This window comes from Oncorhynchus clarkii, chromosome 18, assembly GCF_045791955.1.
Source record: "Oncorhynchus clarkii lewisi isolate Uvic-CL-2024 chromosome 18, UVic_Ocla_1.0, whole genome shotgun sequence".
NCBI lineage: Eukaryota > Metazoa > Chordata > Actinopteri > Salmoniformes > Salmonidae > Oncorhynchus > Oncorhynchus clarkii.
In genome coordinates, this window is record NC_092164.1 from 13,332,113 (window position 1) to 13,356,348 (window position 24,236).

General features: G+C 45.8%; 1 protein-coding gene across 4 annotated transcripts in view; it reads right to left on the reverse strand.

The window, feature by feature from the left end:
• Nucleotides 1-5,369: 5,369 nt before the first annotated feature.
• LOC139373012 (histone deacetylase 4-like) overlaps nucleotides 5,370-24,236 on the reverse strand; it is a 70,555-nt gene continuing 51,688 nt past the window's right edge. For 3 of the 4 annotated variants that reach the window (XM_071112973.1, XM_071112971.1, XM_071112974.1), the window contains 15 exons: nucleotides 21,587-21,767; nucleotides 20,920-21,113; nucleotides 18,126-18,326; nucleotides 16,655-16,850; nucleotides 16,218-16,351; nucleotides 15,808-15,957; nucleotides 15,234-15,341; nucleotides 12,829-12,972; nucleotides 12,570-12,689; nucleotides 12,387-12,484; nucleotides 11,433-11,551; nucleotides 9,703-9,836; nucleotides 9,455-9,539; nucleotides 9,092-9,224; nucleotides 5,370-9,005 (listed from right to left, as the gene is read on the reverse strand). In XM_071112973.1, the coding sequence (XP_070969074.1) occupies nucleotides 8,963-9,005; nucleotides 9,092-9,224; nucleotides 9,455-9,539; nucleotides 9,703-9,836; nucleotides 11,433-11,551; nucleotides 12,387-12,484; nucleotides 12,570-12,689; nucleotides 12,829-12,972; nucleotides 15,234-15,341; nucleotides 15,808-15,957; nucleotides 16,218-16,351; nucleotides 16,655-16,850; nucleotides 18,126-18,326; nucleotides 20,920-21,113; nucleotides 21,587-21,767 (2,040 nt within the window). In that variant the 3' untranslated portion in view covers nucleotides 5,370-8,962. The remainder of the gene's footprint in view (nucleotides 9,006-9,091; nucleotides 9,225-9,454; nucleotides 9,540-9,702; nucleotides 9,837-11,432; nucleotides 11,552-12,386; nucleotides 12,485-12,569; nucleotides 12,690-12,828; nucleotides 12,973-15,233; nucleotides 15,342-15,807; nucleotides 15,958-16,217; nucleotides 16,352-16,654; nucleotides 16,851-18,125; nucleotides 18,327-20,919; nucleotides 21,114-21,586; nucleotides 21,768-24,236) is intronic. The other variant, XM_071112972.1, reaches the window with a different exon arrangement.

Consider the following 24,236-nt stretch of genomic DNA (forward strand, 5'->3'; position numbering starts at 1 on the left):
CCCAGCTCCTGTTGAAGAGCACATGTTCTGAGCAGGGAAACATTGTCGTTGGATCAACAGGCATTATCAGAATTCGACTGACAACAAGTGACCATTTTGCCCAATCACAATGTTGTGTTTGACAGAGCCAGGGCTCATTTTCCGTTGCCAGGCAACGCTGCTAAAATGCTAAGAAGAAGACGCCCTCATTTTCCGAAGCACCTGGTGAGGGGGCTGTGATCTTCATGGGGGGCACCTGGTGAGGGCTCCAGGCTAAGTCATGCCAGGGGTTGGTGTGACTGGCTCTTAACAGAATCAAGATGTGCCCTGGGTTGTCATACAGCTGAAGTCACAAAGTGTGATTTGGAAGTTAAACAATGATACATTCAAAAAGTTATTGAAAAAGTACTTTTTTGCAGTGACTGGTGGTGTTACACAATATGAGTGATCGACAATGAGTCATTTGAATAATATGTCTTGTTAGACATTGATCTGCATGAGTTATTCTAGCCTGCTGTCCTGCCTACACCTGTACATGTGTCGAACTTTGACTGATCCTACAACATTCAATGTTCAGCCTTAAAGCCCACTCATTTTAAGAGAAGAAGGCGAAGTGTCTTCAGTGAACAGAGGAGGAGGAGGAGGGATGGAGAACATGGGGCCACTCTCAGACACACACACACACACACACACACGTGGGTTGTAGGAACAGAACACAAAAGCCCAGACGTGTTCCTAATTCACCAGTGTAGAAGGGAGAGAGAGATGAAACCATCTAAGCCTGTGGATCAACACAACTATGAATAAATATAACCCACACCAATGTAATGGTGCCTACTGCTGTCCATACACACACACACACACACACACACACACACACCCACCCACACCATTCCAAATCCTCTAAGGTATTTCTAAAATAGATGACAGAATCTTGTCCAAGGACCAGTTTGAGATTAACTTCAGTGACAGAGAGAAAAATCAATTCTGCATTTAGGCCATGCAGTAAACATGTACTTTTCCAGCTCTTTTGTTTTACTCCATCTCTATCTAGCAGTTGCTAGAATTGTATGGCAACGTACAGCAGGGAGGCTTGCTGAACAGCTCGGAAGAATCTTGGCTACCCACGCACACATACACACACTTTCTGGCCAAGAGAAGAACTCGTGCTGTGTTGTTGCCAGGGTAACGGATGAAGAACAGGCGTTCGGGTAGTGATGCTCTTGATCTGGAGGAGTTTCAGGAGGGCTCTTATTGGCCTCTCCACCGACAGCCACAATCCCCTGCTGCTACTGAGTGGCCCCGTCACAGGAAGTTAGAGAGGGGTCAGAGGGCAAATGCAACCTCCACCTCCTCCATGCAGTGGGAGAGAGAGAGGAATCACAGGGAGAGAGGGAGAAGGAAAGAGAAAACAATGTGACAAAGAAGGAAAGGAAAGAGAGAGAGCACTTCCCCCAGGTTAACTCTCCTCTCAGAACCCGTAGTGCAGTTTCTCCGGTCTCTGTCTACCATGTTCCAACAGGTGTCACGTTTCAGCCCTTCAGGTAGCTGGCTTGGGTTTCCCATAACGTTTACGGGAATGCTCGGAGCCATACCGGGACACAATGGGATCAATGGGATTCCCCACATTCCTGGCATAGCCCCTGTGTCTTAACCTCTTCTACTCTCATCCAACATGTTGACCCTATTGGAGAAGCAAGGGGGTCCTATTGTCACATGTAGCAGTTTACAACGTGTACCTCTCTATTCTGAAATCCCAAGACAGACAGGGTACATCAGACATGCTGCCTCTCATCACTAGGTCTCCCACTGTTGGTCAATCATCTCAATCACAAATATGTCAATTCTCATTCTCTTAAAGGATTTAAACTTGTGCAAAACACTTCTCTCACATTAATAAACAGTGAAAAACGGATACATTTCCACTCAAATTCTAGGTTACAGATGGCTAATTTCATATCTCACTATGACGTACCACCTAGCCAGTTGGCTAGCTAGGCACTAAGTATACAACACAGTACAGCTGTTTGATCTTAATTTGATCACTCTTTTGTTGATGAGAATTTCCCTGCACAGCAGGAAATGCAAACATGTCGTGGATTCAAGGTTTAAAAAGGCTTCTAAAGTTTGCCATGTCCACTTTAAAGTTGCCCTAACAAAAAGGTACCAACCCCTACATAAAATGTCCATGAATTATAATCCATATAATAATTGCTGTAGTAAACAGTCTCAAATTAAGATCCTACTACTGTAGGTATATTTCTCTATATCTGTGACTTTAGCATCACTTATTTCCCTGATACCCTTATTTTATTTGGTTTATTTAACCTTTATTTAACTAGGCAAATCAGTTAAGAACACATTCTTATTTTCAATGACGGCCTACTGGGGAACAGTGGGTTAACTGCCTGTTCAGGGGCAGAACGACAGATTTGTACCTTGTCAGCTCGGGGATATGAACTCGCAACCTTCGGGTTACTAGTCCAACGCTCTAACCACTAGGCTACCCTTACTTGTTTATACATTCACTTAACATGTGTAATAACACTTTTATGCACTTAAGGACATCTTTACTCACCTGAAACCACAAGACATACTGGGTACATCAGACATGCTGCCTGTATCATCACTAGGTCTCCTTCAACTGATGGTCAATCATCTAAAACCCCTAAGACTGGTTTCCACTACTTACCATAGCCACAAAGTCAAAATTGGCAAAAAATTAAAGACCAAAACTATTTTTGGTTTCCATTATTTTTTACGAGATGAATTTAAGGTTAGGCATAAGGTTAGCAGTGTGGTTAAGGTTAGGATTAACATTTTAATAAGAGAAATTGAAGAAATAGGCAGGGTTTATGACTTTGTGGCTCTGGTAACTAGTGACGACCCCTAAAACCTCGTAGCTGGCCTAACGGTGCCTGACAAGGCAGTACTCAGTAATAACCACAAAACCATCTCATATACTAAAATACTAGTCTGCTTCACAGTACCATGTGAATGAGCCACATGTCGAAAGTTATTACCCCAAAATAATAATAAAAAGGGAGTGTCTATTTATTATGTCTAATATTACTATTACAATCACTTAATCACACAATCTAGCATCAGATCATCTCATCCAAATAACCAGTGACGTAAAACTTAAGTCCCGGAGGAACTATTACTGCTATAAAAAGGGACAGACTACCGCATTTGGGGCCCAGTAGACTTACCATAGGGCAGAGAGAAGAATATACTGTGTAGAATTGCAGGAAATTAGCTCTTAAACTGCTGAATTTTCTCTTCGTATCTTTTCGCTCTTCGTAATAATCATTTTTGGGGGTTGGGGGCCCCTTGAAGGCCGGGGGCCCGGGGCTTGTGCCCAGTTGGTAATCTGGCCATGTCCATAGTATAAAGACAGATAGATATATGTACTGTTCATGTTTATGTAAGTTGCCAACAAGATGAATCACCAGATCCTATCCCCAATCCAAAGCTTATGTTAGTTTGGTTGCCAGATCCTGGTTGCCACTACAGCACCTGTTAATCTCTGTTAAGGCCAGCCTATTACCATTGCTTACAGCATCACTTAGGAAACAGCCATGAGCCTGAGTGTGTTTGACTAATAAAACGTTTATTTCAGACTCTTATTGAATGCTTCCATCTGTGTTCCACTGGTGAGGATCTTAAAGAAAGAAGCCACTTTTCCTGCTAGCTAACAAATACTTAGAGGGAAAATGCACTTGATACGATTGTGATGTGTTGTTGTCTCACCTAGCCATTTTAAAGATTAACACACTCACTGCAAGTCGCTCTGGATAAGAGCCTCTGCTAAATGACTAAAATGTAAATGTGTTGTGCCAGAGTAGGTGAGAGAAGAGACACAATATACACTTGAAGTTAGCACTGCATTTCCACCCTCCAGGCTAACACACACATTACACAAGATAATTATCACGGGCTCTCCTAGTTGTTATGAGCAGGCTGAGTGGGGTAGGGGAGTACATTGAAATGCACGGGCAAGGATGTGTGGGTGTCCCTCTTCTCTCTCTCTGAATGTAATTATGCATCACACTGATTTAGAAGCATCCAGCCTGCTGCTAAGCGACAGTACATGCTAAATTATTATAGAGCATTGGCCTCTATCTTCTAGCATTACCTTTGCACTTGTAGGCCTTTAGGTGTACCAGTATCTACCAGAGCTGTCCTCATATTTCCCTTACATATTAGTCATTAACTAGCCTGGTTAAAGCCTGGTTAGCCTGCACAGGATTAAGTCTGGTTTAATCAGGATAGTACCTCACCATTTCACAGTTCAGTGTTGAGAACTAAACACCAGTATTGTTAGTGTTTCACATTAGGAGAAAGAGACTAGATTATTTACAACTAGATTTTATTATTTTCTCCTAACATTGTGATAGCTGGTTGTAGTTCCTATGGCGATACTGTTGAAATACACCTGGTAATGTATGGCTTTGATGCATTTTGTGATGAATAACTGAGTTGAAGCCGAACAGATATCTGGGCAGCTAACAAACGGTCGGTCTCATATTGTTTTCTTCCTCAGATGTGTTTCTCCAACACAGACATCTTATTTCACATCTCTGCTGACATCTAGTGAAACTCCAGAGGAAGTTACAGTACAATGTGTCACACTGCTGTTACGACCCCCCTGCAGGTACATGGTTCACCCAGCGAGTAGCAGGGGAAGTCACAGTACAATGTGTCACACTGCTGTTACGACCCCCCTGCAGGTACATGGTTCACCCAGCGAGTAGCAGGGGAAGTTACAGTACAATGTGTCACACTGCTGTTACGACCCCCCTGCAGGTACATGGTTCACCCAGCGAGTAGCAGGGGAAGTTACAGTACAATGTGTCACACTGCTGTTACGACCCCCCTGCAGGTACATGGTTCACCCAGCGAGTAGCAGGGGAAGTCACAGTACAATGTGTCACACTGCTGTTACGACCCCCCTGCAGGTACATGGTTCACCCAGCGAGTAGCAGGGGAAGTCACAGTACAATGTGTCACACTGCTGTTACGACCCCCCTGCAGGTACATGGTTCACCCAGCGAGTAGCAAACAAAGAGACTCTCTCCCCAAACTCCTGGGGTCTCTAATCATTTCAGTGGTCGTACGGATCAAACGTCTCAGAGTAGGGGTGCTGATCTAGGGTCTTCTGTTCAGTAATCTTAATTCATTATCAAGAAGGCCAAACTGAACTTAGATCAGGACTCTACTCTGAGACGCTTTATGAATACTGGCCCAGATCTACACCAGTGCCTAGGACGGTTGTGGTTTCTGGACAGGGCCTTTGACACTCAAGAACACATTGACTTGACATAGGTCTGGTAACTATACATTTTTGGATTCATAAATATAGCATCACAATTAACACACAAGACGGCTTCATTTTTCAGAAATATATTTTAGAGTTTATGTCTGAGACAAAATGTCAAAAGCATATAGGTCCCAACAAGATATCATTTGTAACAATGGAATGGAAAGAAAACAAAAATAACTAACATTTACATATGTAAACCGAGAATAGCTCTTTTTAACCACAGTGGTTTTAAATACAACTGGCTTAAGTGGATAAGAGTCTGCAGAAAATTCCCTTCCCAATCAACCACATATGGAGTGTTTTAAAGGTCCGATGTTTTAGCCATTGTCTACTTTTTGTGTCTGTTCCCAACACCCTAGAAACACTCTTAGGGTGAGACAAGCAGTCTAGATGGGTGTAATGCCACGTTCATGTGGTATCAGAAGTTCCTATTTCCAACTGAGAAGTTTCACTTGAGCGAACCTCCAAGTCGGAATTTCAAGTGGGAAACTCTGAAAATGTTGTTGCCCAGGTAGGTGAGTTATGATGTTTCACCACTGACCTTTGACCTTTTCAACCAAAAAATAACAAATCAGTTTGACAACTACGACCTCATCATATTGTCAATGTTAAGCAATCTAGCTAACTTTATTATTAGCAACCTTGATAAGCTAGCTAACTTTATTATTAGCAACCTTGATAAGCTAGCTAACTTTATTATTAGCAACCTTAATAAGCTAGCTAACTTTATTATTAGCAACCTTGATAAGCTAGCTAACTTTATTATTAGCAACCTTGATAAGCTAGCTAAAATCCTATTGGTTGAAGAATTTTTCCGACTTCAAAAGCACTTAAACACAATCATGTCGGACTTAATTGTTCCACTTCCCCATTTCCCATGAGCATGTGAAGCCAGCATAAATACACTCGGAGATTAGCCTAGCTAATCCATATTCCTCTTACTCTGAACACAGTCAAGTCTATTGTCCATTATCTTGTTTAAGTGCTGGGTAATTTCCCTACAAAAACTGAGCATTTAATTATTTAAAAAAAATCTAATGTGGAATTCATTTGGACAAGTCCTTTGTATCCTTAGTACACCAAAGAAGAAGAGACATTCACGCTGGGTTTTCTGGGATAGGATTTAGTCCTCCAGTTTTCTTCTACTGTGCAAATACAGTGTTACACAGACGTACAGCCAGACAGGCATGCGGACAGACAAACCATGCAGAGAATTAGATGCCGTTAAAGAAATGTTTTTTAAAGCATACCAAACCCTGGGGCTCTGAAACTATTCATAGGAATGGTGAATCTGAGAGCAAACACAAAGCAAAGCAACAATAAATAGAATGTTTACTAAATCATGAAAAGGAAATATGATACTACCAAAATTAGTGTAAGAAAATTATTGAAAACTAAAGAGTTATTTACTAGGGATGAGAATAGTTTGAACTACAATGAGACCATGCCAACCCACTAATATCATGACTCCGGTTTCTTGACAACCCGACTAATGTAGCTACGACAGGAAGAAGTGATGTCACAACATTTTCTGAAGTTGAGGTATGCTAATGTGCAGTAACCATGGCAACACAGCAGTAACCATGGCAGGACAGCAGTAACCATGCTATCAAATCAACAACAGTGTGTTATGGTGTCAAAAGTAACCTCGGTATGTCATTTTGGTTGGTCCCAATGAAGTCAAACGTGAAAGCTAAGTGTCTTTAAAATGCCCCATGCTAGTCTAGTCTAGTCTAGTCTAGCTACAGTGCAGCCAGGAACAATACAGTACAAAAACAAACCAGTGTGTTCCCCTTTTTGTGTTCAGAGTGATGTGTGGAACAGAGACCAAATCCAGTGCTGCTGAGTGCAGGGCTGCTCCAACCAGGGCCAGTTAAAAAACAGTCAACCTCAACCCCCCACATAAGGTTTTTAGAGATATTTACTGGAGTGAGACCATCTTTGCCATAACTATTCTCTTTCACAACGTCATAGCTCTCATGTAGGCTACGAATATAATATATTTCTAGGTTTTCCATGTAGAACCTCTCTGTAAACAGGATCATTCTGTAAGTAAATAGACAATTGCTGGAATCATGGTATAAAGTAGAAAGGCTGATCTCCATCCCAATGCATGATGAGGACACTAAGAGCATGTGGCACATCAACTGTACAGAGTAACAACGCAAAATGACAAATATGCAAATATAAAAAGTATGTTCAAAACTAGAGATTTTCATACATGCCAAAAATAGAATTGTCACACACTTGAGATCGTTGATTAAGAAAAAGTTGATGATGGTATAGTCAATTGACTAGCTCGATGTGGAAATGATAGTTTCAAAGATGGCAAATTAACACTTGGCTTCACAATATGTTCAATTCAATATACATGACAAGATGTTTATAGTAACTATTAACTAAGGTAGTTGCCAAACAATACATTGGAATTCAATAATTATTTAACCAAAGGGTTGAGACAGACATGTTTGATCCGTTAGCTCTCGGACAGTGTGCTTGGTATGAAAAGCCAGTAGTAATACTGTGTATGCCTGCTGTTACTAGTGGTACAAAAGAGCTGGATGCAAACTCATGCTTTGGCTTTTTTTTTGCTCGACTAGTTCTTTTTGGATAACTTTCTAACCTTGCAACCGACAGGTCTTTCTGGTGAGACATGCTTTTTCTCCGTTAGCGATTGGTAATGTGATAAAGGGAAGCTACATAAGGCTAAATGCTAACCTTCAACAGTGCTTTACGAATCAACTGGAAGTCGAACGTTTCAAATGTTTGCTTGCAACTACCTTTTTGAAGCATTTTTACAGAAAAATATATCAATCCAAAGGTATAATGACCTCTAAAAGAGGCTGTGAAAGACAAACACTGTCTACATCACAATCCTGGTAAACATGCTGAAAGATCATTGTTTCCACCATCCCGTCCTCTGTCAAACAGGAAAATGTATTTCTCTCTCTCCCCTGGTCAGGATCATCATTTAAGGCAATCTTCATTTCTGACACAATCCTGAAATCCATCAGAGCTTCACAAAGGCACTCTCTCATTGGTGGATCCTCCATCACAGAACTACCAGCTGCATCAGTAAGGCAAAGATCCAATAGCCTCATCATCCAATAACGGCCAACGCTTGCTCAACGGCCAACCACAGTCTACTGTCCGCCATCTCTCATCAGTAGCATGTCCTCCATTTAGCGGGACAAAAGCAGGAGAGAAAATAAATGTCCACGCTGTGTGTGACAGCCGGACTTGTCCTGTCCTCTGTCTCCATATTTGGCCACGGGGGAGCTCTGTAAAGCACCAGATCTTTCCCTTCAGGAGTAAGACTTCCATTATCCGCCTCCACTCCGAGAACCCACGCCCTGCCTCGGTGCTAGGGTGTCTTCTGGGGCTGCCTCAGTCTGACTGGCAGAAACAAACGGTGAGCTGACCACGCTGAGCTGCCTGGCTGCAGCGCTTTGTCACTTCCGTCCTTCATATCGTATCCCCATTGACTCCCTACTCTGAAGCCCATCCCTCTCTCTCATTGGCAGAGGAGCTGCCAATCAAGGTGATAGGCACGGCGCGGAGGGACTAAATGAAAGGGACAGTCGAGACTCTCCAGAAGGTAGTCTTCCGAGCTGCAGAGGCCGACAGTCACGGTGCGACGCCCTTATGCTTCCCCCGCTATAATGGTGCTTCCTCCTCCATGGGTTCCTCCTCCGACCTGCTAAGGGGAACAAGAGGAGAGAAAGGTGCGTTAGCAAAACAGGTGCATCTCAATAGAACTGGATGATAGTAGCTATAGTGACCTACCTCTGTTTGTTGGCCACAGAGAGAGAGGCCATGGCGCTGACGGTCTCAGCCTCCTCCGAGTCTCCTCTCTGAGCCTCCAGCACAGACAGGCCCAGCCTGGGGGAGTCACGCTGCATGGAGCGCCAGTACTTACCTGGAGAAAGAGGGGGGAGGGAGAGGGAGGGAGGGAACGAGGGAGGGAGGGAAGAGAGAGGGAGGGAACGAGCGAGGGAGGGAACGAGCGAGCGAGGGAGGGCGGGAGCGAGGGATGGAGCAAGAGAGAGGGAGGGATGGATAACTTACTCAACCTTTAAGACAGGAATAAGTTGAGGAAGAACTACCTGCCATTTCAATCTCAGATAGGAAACTGTGCTTGGTACTTACTGTGTGTTTCTATAACTTTCTCTATGGAGCACACAGCATTCTGGTTGGGTCTCTGCTCCAGAAGCGTCTGAGGGAGAGGATCCAGCTGTGGACAACACAAATCACTGTTTGAGAGTGTGTATCTGATAACTGGACACACATCATTCCATCTTCACCATTCATCCATTCCCTCTCCTTTTCAGTTCTTCACCAGACCACTATAAATGATCTAGTCTTATCCCCTCTTCCTTTCTCCCTCCTTCCCTCACCTGGTTTCCCAGCAGAGCGGAGACGCAGGCCTCGGAAGCATCACAGATGGCCATGAGGTCGTGACCTCCCTCCAATGCCAGCACCACGCGACCCTCCGCCAGGGTCATCAGCTGACGTGTCAGGTACCCAAAACCTGCAGGGGAGGGTGTGTGTGTGTGAAGGGAGGGGCAGAGAGAGGGATCATCAATACAGTGCATTCAGAAAGTATTCAGACCCCTTGACTTTTTCCACATTTTGTTACGTTACAGCCTTATTCTAAAATGGATTAAATAAATGTTTTTCCTCGTCAATCTACACATAATACCCCACAATGACAAAGCAAAAACAGGTTTTTGGAAATTTTGCAAATGTATTAAAAAATACAGAATATCACATTTCCATAAGTATTCAGACCCTTTACTCAGTACTTTGTTGAAGCACTGTTGGTGATTACAGCATCAAGTCTTCTTGGGTATGACACTACAAGCTTGGCACAACTGTATTTGAGGAGTTTCTCCCATTTTTCTCTGCAGATTCTCTCAAGCTCTAAGGTTGGATGGGGAACGTTGCTACACAGCTATTTTCAGGTCTCTCCAGAGATGTTCGATCGGGTCCAAGTCCGGGCTCTGGCTGGGCCACTCAAGGACATTCAGTCCCAAAGCTACTCCTATGTTGTCTTGGCTGTGTGCTTAAGGTCGTTGTCCTGTTGGAAGCTGTACCTTTGGCCCAGTCTGAGGTCCTGAGCGCTCTGGAGCAGGTTTTCATCAAGGATCTCTCTGTACTTTGCTCCGTTCATCTTTCCCTCGATCCTGACTAGCCTCGTAGTCCCTGCCGCTGAAAAACATCCCCACAGCATGATGCTGCCACCACCATGCTTCACCGTAGGGATGGTGCCAGGTTTCCTCCAGACATGACGCTTGGCATTCAGGCTAAACAGTTCAATCTTGGTTTAAATCAGACCAGAGAATCTTGTTTCTTATGGTCAGAGTCTTTAGGTGCCGTTTGGCAAACTCCAAGCGGGCTGTCATGTGCCTTTTACTGAGGAGTGGATTCCATCTGGCCACTCTACCATAAAGGCCTGATTGGTGAAGTGCTGCAGAGATGGTTGTCCTTCTGGAAGGTTCTCCCATCTCCACAGAGGAACTCTGGAGCTCTGTCAGTGTGACCATCGGGTTCTTGGTCACCTCCCTGACCAAGGCCCTTCTCCCCCGATTGCTCAGTTTGGCCGGGCAGCCAGCTCTAGGAAGATTGTTGGGGGCTTGTTTTTTTCTCTGACATGCACTGTCAACTGTGGGACCTTATATAGACAGGTATGTGCCTTTACAAATCAAGTCCAATCAATGGTGATCAATGGAAACAGGATGCACCTGAGCAAAATGTTTTGTCTAATAGCATAGGGTCTGAATACTTATGTAAATAAGGTATTTGTTAGTTTTTTTTGTATACATTTGCAAAATGTTTGTCATTATGGGGTATTGTGTGTAGATTGATGAGGAACATTTTTTATTTCATCCATTTTAAAATAAGGCTGTAACGCAACAAAATGTGGAACAAGTCAAGGGGTCTGAATACTTCCAGAATGCACCGTACACCACAGCAGCAAAGAATATAGTGCATGACATACACTAGTATGTGGACACCCTGTTAAATGAGTGGTGTCTACATCTCCTGTCTGTCATGTTGTGTGTCTGGAACAGAAAGAACAGATCCAGACATCATTGCACCAGTGCTACTTTACACATAAACCTACATTTGGAGGTGAGGGTGTAACCGCCTAGGGGAGGAGGGTGACCCTCGACGGCGTCGAAGCCTGAGGACACCAGCACCACGTCAGGAGCAAATTCATTAGCTATGGGCATCACCACAGACCTAGGGAGAGGGAGAGAGGGGGAGAGAGAGTTGGTCAGTTTCGCAAATTCAGTGCATGTGTGTTTTTTGATATTTGGTATTTTATTAGAATCATTATCTGTTGTGAAAGCAGCAGCTCCTCTTCCTGGGGTCCACACAGAACATGAAACATGACATAATACACAACATTAATAGAACAGATCAAGGACAGAACTACATCAATTTAAAAATGGCACACATCGCCTACACATCAATACATACACTCATCAATACATACACACATCAATACATACACACATCAATACATACACACATCAATACATACACACATCAATACATACACTCATCAATACATACACTCATCAATACATACACTCATCAATACATACACACATCAATACATACACACATCAATACATACACACATCAATACATACACTCATCAATACATACACTCATCAATACATACACTCATCAATACATACACACATCAATACATACACACATCAATACATACACTCATCAATACATACACTCATCAATACATACACTCATCAATACATACACTCATCAATACATACACTCATCAATACATACACTCATCAATACATACACTCATCAATACATACTGTACACACAAACTATCTTGGTCAAATAGGGGAGAGGATGGTGCCATGAGGTGTTGCTGTATTTTGAAACCAGGTTTCCTGTTTATTTGAACAATATAAGATGGAAGGGAGTTTCATGCAATAATGGCTCGATATAATACTGTACGCTTGCCTGAATTTGCTCTGGATTTGGGGACTATGAAAAGACCCCCGGTGACATGTCTGGAGGGATAAGTGTTGTGTGTTACCTGAAGGCTGCCAGGTACTCTGCATCTCCCATAGGTGGCTCCAGCCCCCCGGTGAAGGCCATGTTAACGTTAAAACCTACTCCTGGACCACTGCCCACCTGACAGAGAAAGGATGGGAGGAATAGCCATGAGAACACACACACACACACACACACACGTTCCCATGAGATGTGTCAACATTACCTCGTCGGGTGCTCCGCTGCCAGGGAAGAAGTTTCCATCGTCGTATCGATGGAGAGACAGGTACAGCACGTTGGGGTCGTCGTAAAATGCCTGCTGGGTCCCGTTGCCATGGTGAACATCCTGATGGACAGCACACATGGCCAATCAGATGACCATTGTCCAATTTTTTCTTCTTCTTACATCCAATGGTAATTCTACAGTCTAATACAAAACCCACTTTCTCTTTAAAAGGTCAGGTGAAGGACCAGCACAAACTCACCCAGTCTACTATGAGGATCTTGCAGACGTTGAGTCTCTGTTGGAGCAGCCGGGCTGCGATGGCTACTGAGTTAAAGTAGCAGAAGCCCATGGGAGTGCTCTCTTCTGCATGGTGTCCAGGGGGTCGAACCACAGCAAAGCCGTTCTGGGAACCAGATGCAACAACTACATTACCCACAACTCCATCCATGAGGGGGAGAGATTGAGTGCATTCTTTGTGAAGGGGGGGAAAAGTGTAGAGCGACCTAACCTTAATGGAGGGATAGAGGGATGAAAAGGAGAAGAGGAGGGTAGAGAGACCTGACCTTAATGGAGGGATAGAGGGATGAAAAGGAGAAGAGGAGGGTAGAGAGACCTGACCTTAATGGAGGGATAGAGGGATGAAAAGGAGAAGAGGGTAGAGAGACCTGACCTTAATGGAGGGATAGAGGGATGAAAAGGAGAAGAGGAGGGTAGAGACCTGACCTGACCTTAATGGAGGGATAGAGGGATGAAAAGGAGAAGAGGAGGGTAGAGACCTGACCTGACCTTAATGGAGGGATAGAGGGATGAAAAGGAGAAGAGGAGGGTAGAGACCTGACCTGACCTTAATGGAGGGGTAGAGGGATGAAAAGGAGAAGAGGAGGGTAGAGAGACCTGACCTTAATGGAGGGGTAGAGGGATGAAAAGGAGAAGAGGAGGGTAGAGAGACCTTACCTTAATGGAGGGGTAGAGGGATGAAAAGGAGAAGAGGAGGGTAGAGAGACCTAACCTTAATGGAGGGATAGAGGGATGAAAAGGAGAAGAGGAGGGTAGAGACCTGACCTGACCTTAATGGAGGGATAGAGGGATGAAAAGGAGAAGAGGAGGGTAGAGACCTGACCTGACCTTAATGGAGGGATAGAGGGATGAAAAGGAGAAGAGGAGGGTAGAGACCTGACCTGACCTTAATGGAGGGGTAGAGGGATGAAAAGGAGAAGAGGAGGGTAGAGAGACCTAACCTTAATGGAGGGATAGAGGGATGAAAAGGAGAAGAGGAGGGTAGAGACCTGACCTGACCTTAATGGAGGGATAGAGGGATGAAAAGGAGAAGAGGAGGGTAGAGACCTGACCTTAATGGAGGGATAGAGGGATGAAAAGGAGAAGAGGAGGGTAGAGACCTGACCTGACCTTAATGGAGGGGTAGAGGGATGAAAAGGAGAAGAGGAGGGTAGAGAGACCTGACCTTAATGGAGGGGTAGAGGGATGAAAAGGAGAAGAGGAGGGTAGAGAGACCTGACCTTAATGGAGGGATAGAGGGATGAAAAGGAGAAGAGGAGGGTAGAGAGACCTAACCTTAATGGAGGGATAGAGGGATGAAAAGGAGAAGAGGAGGGTAGAGACCTAACCTTAATGGAGGGGTAGAGGGATGAAAAGGAGAAGAGGAGGGTAGAGAGACCTGACCTTAATGGAGGGATAGAGGGATGAAAAGGAGAAGAGGAGGGTAGAGACCTGACCTTAATGGAGGGGTAGAGGGATGAAAAGGAGAAGAGGGTAGAGAGACCTAACCTTAATGGAGGGATAGAGGGATGAAAAGGAGAAGAGGAGGGTAGAGAGACCTAACCTTAATGGAGGGATAGAGGGATGAAAAGGAGAAGAGGAGGGTAGAGACCTGACCTGACCTTAATGGAGGGATAGAGGGATGAAAAGGAGAAGAGGAGGGTAGAGACCTGACCTGACCTTAATGGAGGGATAGAGGGATGAAAAGGAGAAGAGGAGGGTAGAGCGACCTAACCTTAATGGAGGGATAGAGGGATGAAAAGGAGAAGAGGAGGGTAGAGAGACCTAACCTTAATGGAGGGGTAGAGGGATGAAAAGGAGAAGAGGAGGGTAGAGAGACCTAACCTTAATGGAGGGATAGAGGGATGAAAAGGAGAAGAGGAGGGTAGAGACCTGACCTGACCTTAATGGAGGGATAGAGGGATGAAAAGGAGAAGAGGAGGGTAGAGACCTAACCTTAACGGAGGGATAGAGGGATGAAAAGGAGAAGAGGAGGGTAGAGAGACCTAACCTTAATGGAGGGATAGAGGGATGAAAAGGAGAAGAGGGTAGAGAGACCTGACCTTAATGGAAGGATAGAGGGATGAAAAGGAGAAGAGGAGGGTAGAGAGACCTGACCTTAATGGAGGGATAGAGGGATGAAAAGGAGAAGAGGAGGGTAGAGACCTGACCTGACCTTAATGGAGGGATAGAGGGATGAAAAGGAGAAGAGGGTAGAGAGACCTAACCTTAATGGAGGGGTAGAGGGATGAAAAGGAGAAGAGGAGGGTAGAGACCTGACCTGACCTTAATGGAGGGATAGAGGGATGAAAAGGAGGAGGGTAGAGAGACCTAACCTTAATGGAGGGGTAGAGGGATGAAAAGGAGAAGAGGGTAGAGAGGACGCACCTTCAGTTCACCAGTGGCCACTTTGAACACCAGCTCCACCACAGAACCCACAGCCAGACGAACTGCAGTAGAGGAATGGACCTCGTTCCAGATGGTGTCACTGTCCACCTGCAATCATCATCGTCACAGTTAAAGGGACACTTTGGGATGTTGGCAATGCAGCCCTTTATCTACTTGCCCAGAGTCAGACGAACTTGTGGAAACCATTTTTATGTCTGCGTGCAGTTTGAAAGGAGTTGCTAACTAGCATAAGCACAATGACTGGACGTCTGTGGTAACAGCTTGCATGTGACCAGTTATTGTGCTAACACCAGTTAGCATTGACTCGTGAAACTACCTCTAACTTCCTTCATACTGGACACAGAGACATACACATTGTATCCACGAGCCACGTGTTCATTTGACTTTGGTCAAGTAGATAAATGGGTTCATTGCCAAAATATAAAACGGGGTTAATGATTTGACCATTGAGGAGGAGGAAAACGAAGATGAGCAGGAGAAATAGGAGGAGGCAGAGGAGAAAGATGGTTGAGGAGGAGAAGAAAGAAGGAGGAGGATGAAGAGGAAGACTCACCCCCACTCCTCCACATGGTAATCTGACCAACATGGGCGTGACTGAACAGTCTAGTTTCTGTCGGAGGGGGTTGGTTCCATACAGCAGGACGTGGGCTTCAGAGTGGACTGTCTGGAGCTCCTCCAGAGTGGCCTTCCTACCACGGATACACTACACACACACACACAAAAAATGGAGACATGCAACATTTCTTTCTATTCACTTGTTTTATTCTCTGTGTTTAAGTGAATCACAAATGACAAAGTACATGGAAAGGATAAGCAAGGATGTATATTTATGCATCAGTTGGTAACTCCTAGCAACATAAATTAATTACATTCACGCTTGTTTGAAGACTACAAATATAATTAAAAATGATTGTATAACAGAGAATAGCAAAGAGAAGGATGGTTGAAGGCTTTAGAATGTACCTCACACTGTCCCCTAAGTCCCGTCTCCTGAAGTCTGGACCAGATGCTCTGGACGCGTCCGGCGTGCTCCGGATGGGTGTGTGTGTTCCCGCACATACACTGGTGCTTTTGCATCAGAGAGTCATACACCAACCCTGCAGATAGAACCCAGGACATTAGCACAAACACACGCATTGTAATGAACACACGCATATTACCACTGACGCACACACACATCCACTCACACAAGTGGAAACAACAAACTGACAGAGCAAAATAAGGAGGGATAAAGGAGCGACAGACAAAGAGAAATATATACAAATGAATCTACATCTGCATTACTTGCTGTTTTTGGTTTTAAGATGGGTTTCTGTACAGCACTTGGTGACATCTGCTGATGGAAAAGGGCTTTACAAATACATTTGATTGATATAAAAGAGAAGAGCATTACTACCAACCTGTGGTGAAGCGAGGTTTGGTGGGAGGCTCAGGAGGCGGGACAGAGATGGGGAAGGAGGAAGCGGAGGCCGGAGAGGATTGGGCCCTGGAGAGGGGGCGGTGACCTGGGAAGGTGATTGACAGACCGGCTGCCTCCATGGAAGCCTGATAGTTTCTCAGCTGGTGGATTCTCTGCTGCTCCAACAATATGGCCTGCTGCTCAGAGAGAGGAAAGAGGTGGATGAGGAGGGAAGGAGGAGAGAGGAAAGAGGGGAAAGAAGGAGAGAGAGAGGAGAGAGGGGAGGGGAAAGAAGGAGAGTGAGAAAGAGAGAAGGGGGAGGAGAGAAAGAGAGAAGAGCAGGGGAAAGAGAAAGAAGGGACAGAGAACAACATTGCATGATAGCAACAGACACAGCCACCGATGGCTATTGTGACCTGCTCTTTATAATGTATTTCCAACATTTGGCCACACGGTGGCAGTCACGCTACGTGAGGTGAACCGAAACACATGACATCTATCTGTAGCAGAGGAAGTGGATTTAAAAGATGCATGGTTTCCTCTCATTAAAGAAGGACTCTGTGTCAGAAACATAGCATCTTGGGACAGGAAATAGCATATTATTGCCCAAGTGAATCATTCAATAAACACAACTACTGATAAACAAGATAATTTTGTGTGTGTGTGTGTGTGTGTGTGTGTGTGTGTGTGTGTGTGTGTGTGAGAATGCCATAAAGTCAATACCGATATGAAAGTGCTTGTTTTGTACGCTGAGAATGAGCCTCAAATGTGCATTGTCAAAGTCATATGGAAATATAGTCATTTAAGATATATATTGAAATATATAGTTGTTTGCGAGTGAATTTACTTACCATATGTCGGTTTCAACATATTTGGGGGCCAAGAAGAAGCCGGAAAGTTACCACCATTTCATGAGAACTACAACTCCTACCAGGTGTTCACTGAGTATACACAATATTGTTATTTCCATGACAAAGCCTGAGCAGGTGAATCCAGGTGAATGATGTGATCCCTTATTGATGTCACTTGTTAAATCTACTTCACTGTGTAGACGAAGTGGAAGAGAACAGTTAAATAAGGATTTTTAAGCCTGGGAGACATGGATTGTGTATGTGTGCAATTGAGGGTGAATGGGCAAGACAGCACCGGTTTGTGACAAGAACTGCAACGCTGCTGGGTTTTTCACGCTCAACAGTTTCCCGTGTATCAAGAATGGTTCACCACCTAAAGGACATCCAGCCAACTTGACACAACTGTGGAAAGCATTGGAGTCAACATGGGCCAGCCTCCCTGTGGAACGCTTGACACCTTGTGGAGTCCAGGCCCTGACGAACTGAGACAGTTCTGACGGGATGATAAATTGATGATGATCTTGAAACCTATTCAAAAGACATGACCCTGGAAGTAGGATGACATCACTAGCACACATATTGACCTGTGGTAGCTCCCTCTCTCTCACACACTCCTCCTACCTGTCTGAACAGCAGTTCCTGCTGCATGTCCTCCTCCTGGTTCTCTTGGGGGTCTGGGGGCTCTTGTTTGATTGCGAACCCACACGGAAAGCCTCCGTCCTGCGGAGAGAGGGCCTGGTGCTCCCTCAGCTCTTCCTCGGTCTCCTCCGGGTGACTCTGGTGCTGCCGGGCCCCCGTGGGCTCACTGGGCTTGCCCATCATCTAAGGAGAGGGTATGGGTCAATCCATCGTCTAGTCATTGATGATATGCAGTACAGTAGTAATACAGTAGTTACTGCAGTTGTTACAACAGTAGTAGTATAGGAGTTCTATAGTGAAAGATGTAGCTTTACTAAGACGTGGCGGTCAACATTTTAACATTGAGGTGTGTGTGTGTGTGTGTGTGTGTCAGTGGAAGCTGCTAGAAGCTGTCCACAAAGCAGTGCACTGAGCTCCACATCTCCTATCCACACATACTGGACATGAATGGGAAACTAGATCACTATATAATAACGGCTGTGAGCGGGATCAGGGGTCCACGGAGACAGGGGTCCATTGGCCCCAGAGTCTCCAGAGACTCCCGTGTGTAGGGTCTCATACACTGTGAACGGTCAATGGGAAACCTCCGAGCACTAGTTGAAAAACCAAATGAAGCTTGTTAGAGGGAAAGAAAAGGAGGGATGAGAGAAAGGAAAGAGGGGAGATGGTGTGTGTGCCAGGGAAAGGAATCAGTCATCCCACTCTGTACAGGGGAACATCTCTTGGCAGTGTTCCTGTGTGTATACAATGGGCAGAGATAATGATTTGTATTTTAAGCATTCATCAGTGTCGGTCAGTTAATAGGCCTACTTGGAAATGTCTAGTGTGCTACTTTGTTTTGATCCATATTAGTGTACACTTATCTAAGTCATTCAACACAAGTGCACTGCAAAATGTCTGCACTACAAAAAGTATTCCAGATACAACTATTCAGGTGAAATTGAAACACAGCAATGTATTTTACTCCGGTCTAATGTGTGTGTGGACGTGTGTTAGACACAAGAATAGTAACATGTTTTTGGGTTCCACACAAAGTCAAATTATTTTTCTCTTGGTTTAGGGTTAAAGTTAGAATTAGGTTTAGGAGCTCAGCTTAGTTTTTCAGGTTAGGCAAAATAAGATTTTGAATGGTGTGTCCCCACAAGGTTAGTTGTACAAGACTGTGTGTGTGTGTTATTGGCAGGCCTGTCAGCCCTCGGGGTCTGTGGCAGCGTGCCAGAGGAACAGCGTTGACGTCAGAACCCTCACAAGCTACCTCATCCCCCGTCCTCCTCCACAAACAAGCTCTCTCTCTCTCTCTCTCTCTCTCTCTCTCTCTCTCTCTCTCTCTCGCTCTCTCAGCGTTCCAACACGAAATATTGGGATTTTTCACTGGAATGAATGCAAAACTTTTCTTTATAATTACTTCCCTGTTCATAGTTTGTGCTCTTTCCTACTTGTACGGCAGCACTCAGTAACGCATGTGACGTCAAGGGGGGTTTCCAAGGGGAACGTTCCGTTTCATTGTAAACAGAACCCGTTGTTAACGAGGTACTATACATCCTGAAATGGCCTTTTTCAGTAGCGATGAGAGAAATATACCTGAATCACATGTGGGCCCACTCCCTCTCTCCCCATTGACTACGGCGGCGCCCCAAAGTGGCTCCCTATTCCCCATATAGTGCGCTGAAAGTATTTTTCTCCCCAAATTTGTGGTATCCTATTGGTAGTTACAGTCTTGTCTCATCGCTGCAACTCCCGTTTGGACTCGGGAGAGGCGAAGGTTGAGAGCCGTGCGTCCTCCGAAACACGACCCAACCAAGGCGCACTGCTTCTTGACACAACGCCCACTTAACCCGGAAGCCAGCCGCACCAACGTGTCGGAGGAAACACCGTGCACCTGGTGACCGTGTCAGTCTGCACTGTGCTCGGCCCGCCACAGGAGTCGCTAGAGCGCGATGGGACAAGGACATCCCTGCCGGCCAAACCCTCCCCTAACCCGGACAATGCTGGGCCAATTGTGCGCCGCCCCATTGGTCTCCCGGTCGCGGCCGGCTGCGACAGAGCCTGGGCTCGAACCAGGACCTCTAGAGGCACAGCGATGCAGTGCACCACTCGGGAGGCTGTGCTTTCTGTAACAATAGATGAATAATGCCCCCTGTACAGACTACACCACCTAATACCCTGCGATCAAGTCATACTGATAGACTTTTACCATCTGGCCCTTCAAAGCTCTGACAGATTACTTTCATATACTGTATTAGATCTACTCTGGTCAGAGATAAAACACTAAGACCAACTGAACGGAACATTTGATTGAATGTTGAGAAACGTAAAGTAGTTAAACGGTGACCCTCTTACTGTTTGTCTGTGGGGATGTCACCTAAGGGCATGAAATGATGAATACAAAAGAGAATCCCGAGAGAGAGAGGAGAGAGGAGAGAGGAGAGAGACAGAGACAGAACACATCAAACCAAACAGCGCTCAGCAAAGCACAGCTACCTAGTTCCTGAATGACCATATCTGGCAGTGAGTTCCGCTTTGTTTCCATGGCGGTGTGGAGTTAGCTACAGTCTGCCCTTAGCAACTGTCACACACATGGACATTGCTTCCTGTCCCTATTGTACCTGTGGGAGGATAATTAACAAACAGACATACATACCCTCCAGCTATACCCTGTCCTCTTCCCTCCCTCCCCACTGCTCAAACCCACCCTCTCTCCCTCCTCCTCTTCCACCCCACCGTTCCTCGCCACCCCCCCTCACCGCTCCTCCCCCCCTCACCGCTCCTCCTCTACCTTGTTGATGTGTAGCTGCTGGAACTGCTGTTTGTGTTTCTCCAGGAACTGTTGGTGTTGCTGTTGGACCACCAGCTGCTGCAGGGCCTGGGCCTGGGTGTTCTGCTGGGGCAGTGGGGCCGACTGGGTCCGACCCAGGGGACGGTGCTGCCCACGCAGCATGTGGATGGAGGGAGACTGGAGGGCGTCCACACCTGGGTTGGGAATACACACACACGAGGGTATGGTTGTAGGCATGGATACACACGCCTGAATCCACACAAACACACTGGTCCCAGGACAAGAAATATCCGCAGTAGAACTGCCTCTGTTAATCACACACAGAACAGTGGAACGGAGCTTAATAGAGCACAGTACTACAAGCCTGGCAGAAGAACCTTCTCTAGTCTGCCAAAAAAGGAGCCCCCAATCACTTCCAAGGCTGTGCGTGTCACCAGTCATTTACTCCACTGTCAGCTGAAAATAGCACTGGGAAAGTGAGTCAATGGATGTGTTCCTTCAACACCGGTGGGCACAATTCTCTCTCATTGACCCTGCTTAACAGAAGATGAAAGGAAGTCTGTCAATAGAAGGAAGGGGGAGGGGGGTTATCTGTTAGGAAAGTACACAGTGTACTGGGACACTGTGTGTGTTCTCCACCAAAGTACCATTCTACTGCTGTACCCACCTGCCAGTAGGGGCCCGTGCGCGCCAGTCTGTTCCAGCAGGACCAAGTGCTGCAGTAGTGTGCCGTGCCCCCCTGCGCCCCCTCCGTCAGCCAGGTAGGAGGCTAGGGGGGCACCGCCTAGGTAGGGGGGGCTGAGGGAGAGGGACGAATGTTGACCCCCATCCTGCTGGGCTGAGGTCACCTGGAGAATGGGGTCAGTATAGAAGTGTTTTACATAGAACTGTTGGGATACATCTATATGTTAAACTGACATTGGTTTGATGCTTCTATTGTCTTTACTGGCTTTATACCACTAGCTTTAGGAAGACTGAGGTATACAAGCCTGTTGTCGTTGCTATTGTAAACAGATTTATTTTGGCAATATTGTGATTTGTGAATTCATCTTTAAGGGGTGGTTCCCCCCAAAAACACAAGGTCACATGAGATGGAGACAGACAGGGAGAAAAAGAAAGAGAGAAATAAAGAGGGAATTAGCATTAGATAAACAAATAAAAGTACAGCAACTTTTCTTTATCTGTGTAAGGTGTTGCAGCCTGTACTTATACACTGCTCCAAAAAATAAAGGGAACACTTAAACAACACAATGTAACTCCAAGTCAATCACACTTCTGTGAAATCAAACTGTCCACTTAGGAAGCAACACTGATTGACAATACATTTCACATGCTGTTGTGCAAATGGAATAGACAACAGGTGGAAATTATAGGCAATTAGCAAGACACCCCCAATAAAGGAGTGGTTCTGCAGGTGGGGACCACAGACCACTTCTCAGTTCCTATGCTTCCTGGCTGATGTTTTGGTCACTTTTGAATGCTGGCGGTGCTTTCACTCTAGTGGTAGCATGAGACGGAGTCTACAACCCACACAAGTGGCTCAGGTAGTGCAGCTCATCCAGGATGGCACATCAATGCGAGCTGTGGGAAGAAGGTTTGCTGTGTCTGTCAGCATAGTGTCCAGAGCATGGAGGCGCTACCAGGAGACAGGCCAGTACATCAGGAGACGTGGAGGAGGCCGTAGGAGGGCAACAACCCAGCAGCAGGACCGCTACCTCCGCCTTTGTGCAAGGAGGAGCAGGAGGAGCACTGCCAGAGCCCTGCAAAATGACCTCCAGCAGGCCACAAATGTGCATGTGTCTGCTCAAACGGTAAGAAACAGACTCCTGACGTCCACAGGTGGGGGTTGTGCTTACAGCCCAACACCGTGCAGGACGTTTGGCATTTGCCAGAGAACACCAAGATTGGCAAATTCGCCACTGGCGCCCTGTGCTCTTCACAGATGAAAGCAGGTTCACACTGAGCACATGTGACAGACATGACAGAGTCTGGAGACGCCGTGGAGAATTTTCTGCTGCCTGCAACATCCTCCAGCATGACCGGTTTGGCGGTGGGTCAGTCATGGTGTGGGGTGGCATTTCTCCATGTGCTCGCCAGAGGTAGCCTGACTGCCATTAGGTACCGAGATGAGATCCTCAGACCCTTTGTGAGACCATATGCTGGTGCGGTTGGCCCTGGGTTCCTCCTAATGCAAGACAATGCTAGATCTCATGTGGCTGGAGTGTGTCAGCAGTTCCTGCAAGAGGAAGGCATTGATGCTATGGACTGGCCCGCCTGTTCCCCAGACCTGAATCCAATTGAGCACATCTGGGACATCATGTCTCGCTCCATCCACCAACACCACGTTGCACCACAGACTGTCCAGGAGTTGGCGGATGCTTTAGTCCAGGTCTGGGAGGAGATCCCTCAGGAGACCATCCGCCACCTCATCAGGAGCATGCCCAGGTGTTGTAGGGAGGTCATACAGGTGGAGGCCACACACACTACTGAGCCTCATTTTGACTTGTTTTAAGGACATTACATCAAAGTTGGATCAGCCTGTAGTGTGGTTTTCCACTTTAATTTTGAGTGTGACTCCAAATCCAGACCTCCATGGGTTGATAAATTGGATTTCCATTGATAATTGGTGTGTGATTTTGTTGTCAGCACATTCAACTATGTAAAGAAAAGTATTTAATAAGAATATTTCATTCATTCAGATCTAGGATGTGTTATTTTAGTGTTCCCTTTATTTTTTTGAGCAGTGTATTTCTGCCAACCGACCTAGTACTGATTGTGGTACTTTGTTTAAAAGTCCCGCCACCCCCTCAGTATAAAACGTCGCCTTTCATTTTACCGGCTTTGGCACGCATTAAAGCATTCTATTGTTGTCTGACATCAAACTTGTCCTCGTCGATCACAAAGCTTCACAAAAATGCTTGTAATGCATTTATTTTCTCCATAAAAAAATGTAATTCTGTTGTTGAGCCGTCCTTCTATTGTCACAGAAATGCTTTGGCATTTAGCCTGGGAGAACACACACCCACCCACCTCCGTGGCAGAGATCTTTGTGGGCTATACTCGGACTTGTCTCAGGATGGTAAGTTGGTGGTTGAAGATATCCCTCTAGTGGTGTGGGGGTTGTGCTTTGGAAAAGTGGGTGGGGTTATATCCTGCCTGTTTGGCCCTGTCCGGGGGTATCATCGGATGGGGCCACAGTGTCTCCTGACCCCTCCTGTCTCAGCCTCCAGTATTTATGCTGCAGTAGTTTGTGTCGGGGGGCTAGGGTCAGTCTGTTATATCTGGAGTACTTCTCCTGTCTTATCCGGTGTCCTGTG